Raw genomic sequence first — 12185 nt, 5'->3', positions numbered from 1 at the left:
GTTGAAATTACGAGAAAGTTTAAAAATGTGTTTGTGATTTAATATTAAACGCGGTTGATTATATCAATTGTGAAAATATAACTCGAGCCATTTTTTTGACTAAAGCATATTATTCATCTACAGAATCGTAGAACATCACTGAAAAAGACAAATCTGTTTTATCAACTGAATTGTTGTGGTTGTTGTTACGTATTAAGAAGAGATTAGCAACTCGTTACAATAGTTTAGCAAAAACAAACAAGCTACAAAATGAATGTGACAACATGTCAAAATGTTGAGGTTGCCCGTGGCAGAGGACAGTAAATCAATTGACAAGGATACATGGTCGGGCGCGCCGCAGGGCGCCGGGCGCGCACGGCCGGCTGCAGAATACCCGGAATGAAAGAAAAACACGTCCCAATCGCGCAACTTCATTTCACAGCATTTACAACTAATACGATACGATTTATAGGTTCCCGGGAGACAGCGCGTCGCGACCCTCACTGATTTGTGATTCGATTCCCGAGGACATTTTTATGAACGTAACTAGAAAACAGTTCACGGAAACAATGTACCAATCCATGCACGTGTCGACATCTCCTAAAATCAACGGAATTTATTACTCCATGATACTTTTTGTCATTGACAAAAACTTTACGACGTATTTCAAAATGTCACAATGAATTTGAGTTAGAAGGGTGATAATGAAGTTTAAATCTTTCTTTCTTATTATACAAATTAACCTACCTAATACCTTAGTGACAATGACACCATTACTGAATACAACTGCAGTTGGTTGCATAGTGTGTACGAGGGACTGCTATCAAGACAAAGATGACTTTGAGTCTTCTTATGAGACCTATTAGTACCTAAGAGGCCACGTCTCCGTTCTGTGTGTCATAGCTGGCAACACAAACTGGTCAGACTTTAGAGCCACTTGTGGGGAGATCCGGTGAAGGTCGCGGAAAGCGTACCTGCTTATGACATAAGAAGTCTACATAAGCCTTATGTAGACTTCTGTGTTTTTTACTGCTCTGAACTTCTTTTGCGTTTATAATAACACAGTATCAAAGTAAACTTTTTGTTAGTATCTACTCAATGCTGTAGGTTAATGTAATGCCCCAAAACTGTAGACAAGTTATTTGAGATGAGTTAGCTAGGTAATGTTCTCGATGAGTTAAGCTAGAAAAACGTTTAACGTTTTTCAACTTTTAGATGGTTTAGTCTAGTTTACAGGCGTATTGTAGTTCGTGCCGTAGTCTCATAGTTGGTCTAACTGTGAGATGCTGTGCCGCGCGGTGTGGCGCGCGCACGTGGTGATAGGGCTTATCGCGCGCGATACGCGATCAGCTGGCAGACACACAGTCTGCGACACCTCCCTATCGCTTCACACTTCTAACCATTAGCGACTCCTGCAATCTGCCTGATAACGCCGTAGCGTAAGCTTATCAACGTGAGATTTTTATGCGGTTTGATTACACGCAGTAGTCGTTGTCGCGGTAATTTGCTTCGAGTTCCCGTGTAAAAAAACTTTTGATTAATATGTTAGGTACCAATTTTTAGTAACAAACAGGACAGCTAGTTATGTTACGAGGACGAAACATAGACAATATCATTCTGTTCAATACCAAAATTCTAAACGTCTCAAGGCGAGTAACTTTTAAATTAATGTAAATGATTTAATCAGGGCATTTCTTAACTAGTCATATGAAATTGCTTTTATACCTACGTGCTTCATGATGAGTCGTTTTATGTCAGTAATCACGTTTCTGATTATACTACAGTCAAAGCTGAGTTAATTCCCTAGCAGCACATTATTGTTGTTGAAATATTTGTAAGGGGTATATAACAGGAGCCACAAAGGAAGAGGCTGGAGCTTGCGCAATCGCGTGCAGCTGGGCTTCTGTGCTTTATGGTGGGTATGTACATAGTCCCCCAATCGTGAATGGGCCCTTCCTTTCCTAAAGAAGAAAAAGGACAATGGAGCTTTGGGACGTGGGCGGGCGGAGGGGATGGCGGCGCGCGCGCGGCCGCTCGCTGCGCGCGCATCCAGTCTACGCACGACGAGCAGCGCGCGCACACGTCGCGCAGTGCAGTGAGTAAATAGTGATACACGATGTTGCACGAGGCGTGGCCCAATGCGTGGCACAAGCCGGAGTCCTTCGAGCTGGAAGCCTTCATCTCCGAGGTCCACAGCATGTGCCTCAAGCGTAAGTTACTATATTGGTCAACTAATCGTCCTAACGTCCCGATATTAATGCAAAGGATAACTTGCAGCTGCAGCAAGAGATGTTTGTTGTAATGCATATTGTGTCAACTTAAATAAGTTCGTGTTCTTCATATTGACTCTATTCTGTGTTTTATGAATACCTACACACTCGTAAAATCTATAAATTTACTATTTTAACAATAATTATCATCAACTACCCAACTTATTAAAGACATGTAAACAAATAGTCACAGTCAAGTAGAAAGTCAGTAGCGCTAATATTTATAATACTATATGAATAAATAAGTCAAGCTGCCTTTTAAATTCCTCCTTTTTTTAATATTAGCAATTTTCCGTTAACCCATGGTAAGCTAAATATGGTTGTGTTACGAGTGGGTTCACCACAATAGTTGAGCGGGCATCGAACTCGTTTCTAGGATCATCATAAGTCAACCAATCTGATACCTTTACGTTTGGCTATTGTTGCTTCTTAGTATCTACTTATGTGGTGCTTATGTTCACGTATGTATGTTTGTATTCACGTCCTAATTATATCTTTCCCTACCACCATTTCGGGAGTTGAGCCTCAACTTCATAAAATACAATAATTAAGCACCAGCCAATGAGAAAAAGTGGCGAAAGAAACTCTGTCACTCATGCCTGCCGCTGTCTTTCCTGAACACTATAATCCGGGTCTTTTTTTAAAGCGAGAGTGAATAGGCACTTACAGGGAAGATATGTACAATCCTAGACTGCATCTCACTTAACACCAGGTGCCTTGTTTTGCATAAAAAAACCTTTGTTAGCCTCTTTAATAAGAATTACCTGCCATAAAATTTGATTATTGTATGTATTTACTGAAGTTGAGGCTACTCTGGCTGGAAGCAATTAAGTTGGAATAAACTCCAAGCATACGGTTTCGTGTCGGCGGGCGATAAGTTAACTACAAATTGACCCTTCACCAAATAAAAATAACCTCCAAATACTATTAATTTGTTCCCGTTTTGAAAACTGAAACATTGCCAACGATATAACACCTAACATGCTAAATTGTCATTCGTTTTGAAGACGGTATTCCTAACTAAATAAAAATACTGTTTTGAAAGGCAAACCTGTAGTTTCATAATTATTAGTGACTAGCTTTCCGCCCGCGGCTTCGCGCGCGTGGACTACATTATCTACATATTTTACGGAACCCTATTTTATTCCAAAATAAAATTTAGCCTATGTTACTCATGGATAATGTAGCTTTCGAATGGTGAAAGAATTTTTAAAAACGGTCCAGTAGTTTTTGAGCCTATTCATTACAACCAAACAAACAAACAAACAAAGTTTTATTCTTTATAATATTATTATATATTATATAGTGTAGATGAGTGAGCAGGTACAGTCAGCAATAGTTCGTGACACCCAAAGTAGTCATAAGTTTATAACACGTCTTTGTTACAATAATTGTAATAAGGTTGTGTTATCAACTTATTAACTACTTTGGGTGTCACGAATTTGACGATGACTGTACTCCTTCTTCTTCTGCCTCGCTTTATCCCGTTACGCGGGGTTGGCTTTCCCAATTATAAAAGGAAAACCATGAAATCTTAAATTATTTTAATTATTTGAAAAAAAAAATAGTAAAATCTTCAAATGCAGTTCTCTTTATTTTCAAAAAATAAAGGAATGTATTCTTTGATTAAAATTTTCTATCTACAGTATTATGAGTACTATTCCTTCAGGTGGCATTACAAAATTCCAACCTGTATAAATTAACTTGGGCCCGGTGACCTGTAACACAGGTATTCATTTACCTACCTCAGGCTCCGGTCTCACACAGTCATTAATGTGTTTTCTTTAAATTTATTTTATCCTGTATTTTGTGTAAGAAATAAATAAATCATTTATTACTTGGCTACCATAATGTTCATCAATTCCGATTGGTCTTTTTATAATAGTTTTTTATAAATGGTAAATTAGTCATCAATATTGTTATTTACCTAAATATTGTTGGTAAATCTAGATAGGTAGGTATGTCAATAAATTAATATATCGCGCAGAAATCAAAATAGGTAGGTATTCTAATTATTTGCTGATACATTTAGGTAGGTATCTTCTACCTACTTTTATTCGGTGCAGGGGGATTTCTGATTACATGTTTATCAACCTAGCTCCTTTGTTGTGAACACGTATTGTTAGGTATAAGACCTAATAATAAGTATTTTATGTTATAATATTTCCTGGATATTATTTTCCTTGAAGGCGTTATTTATAACAACATTGTAACATTGCCTTTGGATAAATTAAAACTTAAATCTACATAAAATAGAATTGATAGGTAATAATAATATAAGTTAAATATAATAATTGTGAAAAGATTTTTGAAATACAATATCTACTGCAAATAAAAAAAATGATTTAAATGATTATTATTTATGTTGATTTGGAGCGATGGATTTGTTTAAATTTTAGCTAATAGCTAAATAAATATAATTAAGTAGGTTATTAAAGATAATTAAGAATTTCATTGACTCCATAATTGAGGAAGCTCTTTAAACACGATTAGTTTTATGTTTTATTGTAATTTGTAAAGTAGGTAAGTATTTAGATTTGAACCATTGGCACAAATGAATTTTCAGTAAAGTAATAAAAAAAATGGTATTTTTACTACGTATACGTACTACGTATTCAGCTTTTGTCTGAAATAAAAGTGAGTGACAACAACAGTAGACAAATTCTTTTCTTAAACCTGATCAGTAAAATAAAATTTAATTGGCTATACACACATATCCCCTAATATACTCGTAGATTGACAATATGACAGGAAATTACATTAATTAATGTCTTACTACCTAGTAGGGCTAGTAGTCCCCAAACTTCTACATAGGTTGTCCTGTCTTTTGTGGACCTTAAACGTAGTTCATATAGTTGTGCTTCCTGAAAAAATAGTTGTACCTTAAGGAACTCGAATAAAATGTTTTTTATAATTAGGGTAGGCTTTACCAATCACGCAGTCGCATGGCGAGTCGCCCGCGATCATCATTCTTGTCTTATTGCCCGATCTCTGGACAATAAGACAAGAATGATGGTCGGATAGGGAAGCGCGCCAATCGGCGCTCCCGCTGCGCGCGTGTTATCATTGTGTTGTGTGCGTGTGCGCAGAGAGCGAGGCGGAGTGCGGCGCGGAGGGCGGCGGCGACGCGGAGAGCCCGCCCCCCCTGCCGCCGTTCGGCTACGCCCACGCCGGCGCGCCGTCGCCGTCCCACTCGCGCAGCTACCAGGAGCTGCGGCCGGCGGCAAACGCGCGCGACATGCACGCCTACGCGCACCTCGAGGAGGCGCTGTTCAAGCCGCCGAGCGGCGCCGGCTCCACGGACGGCGCCTACCTGCGCGGCCGCAGCCCCGGGCCCAGCCCGTCGCCCGAGCGCCGCGACGACTACCGCGGGCCCTACGACGCCTACGCCGCGCCGCCGCCGCCGCCCTACTCGCACGACCATCACCACCACATCGACGGGTGAGTTGCACTGTCTTATATTTTTAGCCTCGATAGCTTCATTAAAATTACTGAATAATTTTGCATTGAAAACACCAAAGGAAAAAGTGTCGTCTTGTCAGTCAGGTTTTGTATATCACCTTGTAACATTTGCACCTAATTGACATGTTTAGATTGAAAAAAAAAATGTAATACCTACCTATTTTATTTTTCTCTAAATCGATTTAACGTTAAAAAAATTAAAAAGAACTTAGTTATTCGCTCCTAGCACAACATCTTTTTTCAAAAAAAGTTTTGACGTTGATAGATATTTCTATACCTATAAAATGGGTATTTAGTCGGTTGGCAATTTGGCATTGACTCAAGGTTAGCCTTACAGGTAGGAAAAAGAAAAAGTAGGTACTACTACTTCACTACACCGCATAATAGTGACACGTGCCAAAATAGATCTTTTATTTTCTGTTGTTGTATTCTAATGAGAACATTAGCCTTCATAATTACGACATTAATTAACAGATAATTATTTAGTAATGTGTTTGGATAGTTCTTCTACCATGGAATTCATGGAGTAAAGAAAAAAGCTATGATCAAGATAAGAGATGCACTGGATCACATTTAAGTCATGGGTGGCTCATATACTATAACAATTTGAAGGAAAATAATACGCAATGTAACTACGAATGCTACGAAATTTCGTAGCAATTTCGTACCAATATAATTAATGTTTATTTATAACATTTCTTCCTGAAACATTTGTTCATTTGGGGCCACATAGGTAATACAGAAACTAAAGAAAGGTAGAAACATAGGTTTCCTTGACGTTCAAAAGTAGTTGTGTTGGTGGCACCGAGCGCGACGCACTAACGAGCCGGCGCATTAGATGACGCGCGCCCACAACAAAGGGTTACTTACTCTCTTGCGGACCGGTTCTGGCTTTGACCAGTAGTTAGGCTCTATCTAGATTGAACTGGATAAAATCGCACATAGACCTGGTACGGACCAGGACCAGACATTGGACAAGATGTCAATTTTGGTACAATTAACCAGTTTACTCATTGGTTAAATAAAATAGACCTACACTCCAGTGTATTTTTTCAATCCGGTAACATAACTGATACCGGCTACTTATTACATCGATACAGTAAATGAAACTCAATAATGTTTAAGGTTATTTTAGTACAATGTTCAATTATTCACAATTCGGAGAAAAATAGTGACTCACCTCATATTAGGATCATGATAAGCAACTCTGACAAAAGTATTCCTTTATAAGAAATATGGTGGCGTTAAAAGTCGACACAGATCGATTGTTATCGCGTGTCGCAGACTGCGCGTAGAGCTAACTCTTTAACAGTCGTTATCTCAATGATGGCGATTAGGGCGCTAATAACGCAACCGACAGCGACCGCGGTCCGCTAGCTGCGGCCGACCGCAACCACGTCGCCTCTGAATTCCTAAGCAATTAGTAAAAAACGGTAACTAATTTAACTAATAAATAGGCAAGCCTGCTTATTATACACAAGCTTTTGGTCTGTCACAGAAATACTTTTTAAAGCCCGCGTTTCCCTATGAAAAACCAACATAAACCTACGTTGTTTTTTACCCATCTGTGCCAGAAGGAGGGTTATGTTTTGCGACCTGGAGGGCTCGATGAAATTTCAGCTTGAGGTGTCATTAGATTTGTATTAAACTGTGAGAATAACACTGGATATTACAAAATTGGAAAACATTAAAATGGCCAAATTGTCTTAAATTTTTTTTCTCAAAACATATCGAGTCTTAAAAAAGGGTTTCATAAATAGCTTGTAATTTATTTTTATTTAACTGAAAATATTATTAGAATAAATAATTTGATGCCTCCGACCTGAATTTTATTATGAAATTGAAAGGATTTATATTATTCACAATAAATCAAAAATACTGCGTCTCTAGTCCTAAACTAAACAAAGAAAGAAAGATAAACCTTTATTTGACACATAAATAAGGTACATTTACATCACTAAACTTCTATATGTAAGATTTTCATGTAATTACTTTGTATGTAATGTTGTTGGTATACCGTAATAAATAAAATAAAATAAAATTAAAATAAATTATAGACCCAATACAGTAAACCGTCAAAGCTTTCTAGCAAAGCTTCTATGGGTACTAGATAACGGATATAAACATACCTACTTAAATACTTTTTAATGTAAATACATGTATTGTTTATTATCCATAGAAAACACCCAGTCCAAACAAAAAGCCAGTGGCTATGAAATATTTTATTAGAAAACTGTGGCAGATTTGATTTAAATAGTGTGATAGCACTAGCACACACAAAGCTTCACTTCTTGTGCAACATTAACTTGCATAAAACGTCATCACAGACTAGAATTGCTTCAACAACATATCGAGTATTTGAATAAATTCAGCTGTCGGGTAAATAGGGCGGTGTTTTCGGCGAATGTGTGCGCGTGTCCTCGAATGTTATCAGCGCGCGCATGTGTGCATGCTCCATTGCGGCAGCTCCAACCATGCGCCGGAGTTGACACTGAAGACGACCATTTCATGCCGGTTTATTCTGTGTCCCCTTGATATAAGTGTGTTAACAGCATGAACATACGAACTGGCAGTGTAACCACAGAATTAATACTGTGTAACACAGTTGGAAAACGCGCTAAGGCGCGGTGCCTGCGTGACCTGCGTCTGTGCGGCCGTCGAGCGTTACATTTATAATAACGTTACATTTAATTATATTGCCGCTCGTAGGTACATAGCTCTCACTCGACTATTTGTTATAATAACAGCCCCTTGTTTATACAAGTTCGATTTATTTTTACAATTTTAATTGTCAACATCTCTGATATATCATCGTAGTTATTATAATTAGTGTTGATAGAAAAATAAAGATGATCTCACGCAAGACGGTAAACTGACGAGCGTCTGTAAGTACCTACTTATACATATAAACATGAGGAGCGGAGCGTTTAAACACAAGTTTAAAGGGGGGTCCCAGAATGGTCTAGTGCCCACTGTGGTGGACAGCCGCTCGGGCGGGCAAAAATATCGAAATACCTTGGTTTAGTTACAGGTTTATTTTTTTGCATAAAATGCCCAGACGGGTATCAAAAACATAAACTTCAAACTTAAAAAAAAGGCATCAAAAAGAATTTTAAAAAAGTATAAAAACATAGACAATATATCAAAAAAAGGTTGGTTCACCTATCGGTTCCACCCTAGGACCACTTGTTGGGCCACCGATTCCAAGATGATAGTTGATAACATAAAAGAAACTTGGAATGTTATCAACCGAGAGACTGGTAAACTAAAACCAAGAGATAATGACTTTTCTCTCAAAGTTCACGATAATTTGATATCTGCAGATAAAGATGTAGCGGAAGTTTTTGACAATTTTTTTGGTAATATAGCTTCAGCAACAACTGCCAACTTAAAGTCATCTCCCTCCGAGGCTGAAGAAATATTGAAAACCCACGTGACACCCTGTGACTCGCACTTCTCTTTTAAACATATTACTCCATTAGATATCACTAAAACTTTTAATCTTTTAAATGTAAAGAGTACAACTGATATCTGGGGCATCTCTGTCAAGATAGTCAAACACATTATTGATATAATTTCCCCACAGTTAGCGATAATATTCAATAATTGCATAGAGAAGGGCATCTTCCCCGACCTCATGAAACATAGTAGACTAATGCCATTATTTAAGTCTGGTAGCAAAACCGACCCTGGCAATTATAGACCCATTTCTATCTTGCCCGCTCTAAGCAAGATTTTTGAAAAAATCATACAGGAGCAACTTATGATTCACTTTGGCTCTAATAAACTATTTCATAGTGAACAATATGGTTTTACCAAGGGTCGTTCCACCACCGATGCCGGGGTTGCACTACTTAAACATATCTTCGAGGCTTGGGAGAATTCTCAAAATGCACTAGGGGTCTTCTGTGATCTCTCAAAAGCTTTTGACTGCGTAGAACATCAAACGCTAATTCGCAAACTGCACTATTATGGGGTGAAGGACTCGGCTTTGGATTTAATACAATCCTATTTAAACTTTAGAGTTCAAAAAGTTGACATAAATGGTGTTTTGTCTTCTGGGTCACCTGTGAAAATGGGAGTTCCGCAGGGGTCCATTCTTGTTTCTTATATACATTAATGATCTACCATATTTTGTTAAGGACTCTTGCGAAATCGTGTTATTTGCTGATGACACATCTTTGATTTTTAATATTGATAGAAGTAAAAATAACTTTGACGATGTAAATAATGCACTAACAAGAGTTTTAAGTTGGTTCACTACAAATAATTTACAACTCAATGCAAAGAAAACAAAATGTATAAAATTCTCTTTGCCTAACGTAAAAACAGTTAGTACCCAAATAGAACTTAATAATAATGCAATCGATCTGGTAGACTCTACTGTATTTCTGGGAATCACCCTGGATTCAAAACTCCAGTGGGGCCCCCATATAGAAACTCTGGCGGGAAAGCTCAGCTCAGCGGCTTTTGCAATAAAAAGGATACGGTCATTAACCGATGTTTCAACAGCTCGCTTAGTCTACTTTAGCTACTTTCATAGCCTAATGTCATATGGAATCATGCTATGGGGCAAAGCTGCTGATTTTGAAACAATATTTATTTTGCAAAAACGTGCGATAAGATACTTGTATAAAATGAAAGCAAGAGCGTCCCTTAGAGAATTGTTTAAAGAAATTGGCATTCTCACGGCCGCTTCACAATACATCTTAAACTGTATTCTATTTATTCAACAAAATATTAACGAATTCAAAAAGAAAAGTGATATTCACCAAATTAACACTAGAAATAAAAATAAATTGGCTATACCCGCTTTTAGACTTAATAAAGTGTTTGCCACTTTTATGGGACAAGGTATCCATTTTTATAACAAAGTCCCTGATAAATATAAAGAGCTACCGTATAATAAATTTAAAGGTATAGTTAAAGATCACATGCTTAAAAAAGCCTATTATACAACTCGAGATTTTCTTAATGATAAGTCATCCTGGGAGTAGGATTATGGTCCTCTCATGCTCGCACTAAAAAGAATTAAAATGAAAAGTAATATTGTATAAACTAATAATAATTTCTCAAATGTTATAGTGTCATGCTTCTCAATCTGGACTGTTACTTAGCTTTATTATTAGTTTTTTTTTAAAGAGATAACTTGGCATTGTCATTCTCACTAAAATGTCTCTGGGGTGGTGGCGTAGTGAGGCGGGTCGTTACATTCCCTCTAATATGGTCGAGTGAAGCGATGGCTGGTTCACTCGTCATGTCTGTGAACAGGCGCTGCTTTCGGGGACTGGTCAATCCAAGTTATTCAAATTTATGTATGCGAGTCATTTCTACTAGTACCTTAATATGTAAGTCTAGATATTATTAGCACGTCACTACCTTGTTTAATATACCACGCAATCTTGTATACCTACCCATTCTTATGAAACACCATACAAGAATGCATGGTAAATTCAGTGAACTGCTCCTGAATCGAATGTACCTACTACTACTATTTCTATTTATTTATATTAACCGGCAGACAGTGGTGACTGAGTTTGTTGCGGCGCTTCTTCTCAGCACTTGCCAAATGTTGGTCTCGAAGCGCTGGTAGGGTAAAAAGATTATGAGACATGTAGAGGCTCCTTAAGAGCATATTTTATGACGATTTGTAAGAACTATTTATTAGTCTAAACAAATAAAGAAATTTTGACTTTGACTTTGACTTTGACTTTGACTTTGATAGTACTCACTCATGAGTAGTCACTGTAGTCAGACATGAGTTATGATACCAATCGTGTGATCACTTATCGTTTCCAACCTGTTTAGGTAGGTTGCTCGTTGTATGTATAGCTGTTTCTACAAAGCAATGTCAGATGAATCTTTCTGCAGTGTCATTATTACAACCTATCAGTGTCCGGTGTCGTCGCCGTGACGTCACGCAGCCTCGCGTGAATGGTCCGCGCGCAGCTCTTGCTGACGCAGCGTCTCACGGTCAACAACATTCGCGTTACATAAGCTGAAATTTCGCGAGTCAGCAACCATGAGCATGCAACGTTCGTTCATAAATATTACTACTTATTGCTTGCATTTGACCATCTCAATATTCAGTATATTTTTTTAATTAGTAACATTAACCCCGTAATTAATTTTTTTAACTACATGGGCAGTTAAGTAGTTTTAAGTGTTTGTAGTGGTCGTTGTTTGCGCAAAGTATACACCTAACAGTTTAACGCTTTTTGTACCTACATCAATAGTTCATGCTCTATTGTTGTAATACTATAACTAATTTGTGAACAGTGAATGAATCTCAACCTGAGTTCTACTTTTAATGTAAGTAGTTTATTCGCCCAGAAAAATCCTAATTTATGAATTTAGGCCGCAATCTACTTACTATGCTAAACACATATAACTGTGAAAAAACATAACATAATTAACTTTTTGAAAAAATAAAACCGACTTCAAATGCGTGAACTCAAAAAAAAACTAAAAATT

At 37.6% G+C, this 12185-nt stretch overlaps 1 protein-coding gene across 4 annotated transcripts in view; it reads left to right on the top strand.

Annotated features, from left to right (window-relative positions):
- Nucleotides 1-12185, top strand: part of LOC135085590 (transcription factor BCFI-like) — a 49448-nt gene that overhangs the window by 18754 nt on the left and 18509 nt on the right. For 3 of the 4 annotated variants that reach the window (XM_063980387.1, XM_063980374.1, XM_063980366.1), the window contains exons 1-2: nt 2050-2189; nt 5339-5690. In XM_063980387.1, coding sequence (XP_063836457.1) covers nt 2096-2189; nt 5339-5690 — 446 coding nt within the window. In that variant the 5' untranslated portion in view covers nt 2050-2095. Of the gene's footprint in view, nt 1-2049; nt 2190-5338; nt 5691-12185 lie in introns of those variants that run through there. The other variant, XM_063980380.1, reaches the window with a different exon arrangement.

Source organism: Ostrinia nubilalis, chromosome 2 (assembly GCF_963855985.1).
Source record: "Ostrinia nubilalis chromosome 2, ilOstNubi1.1, whole genome shotgun sequence".
Taxonomy (NCBI): domain Eukaryota; kingdom Metazoa; phylum Arthropoda; class Insecta; order Lepidoptera; family Crambidae; genus Ostrinia; species Ostrinia nubilalis.
This window is presented reverse-complemented; position numbering and strand designations above follow the sequence as displayed.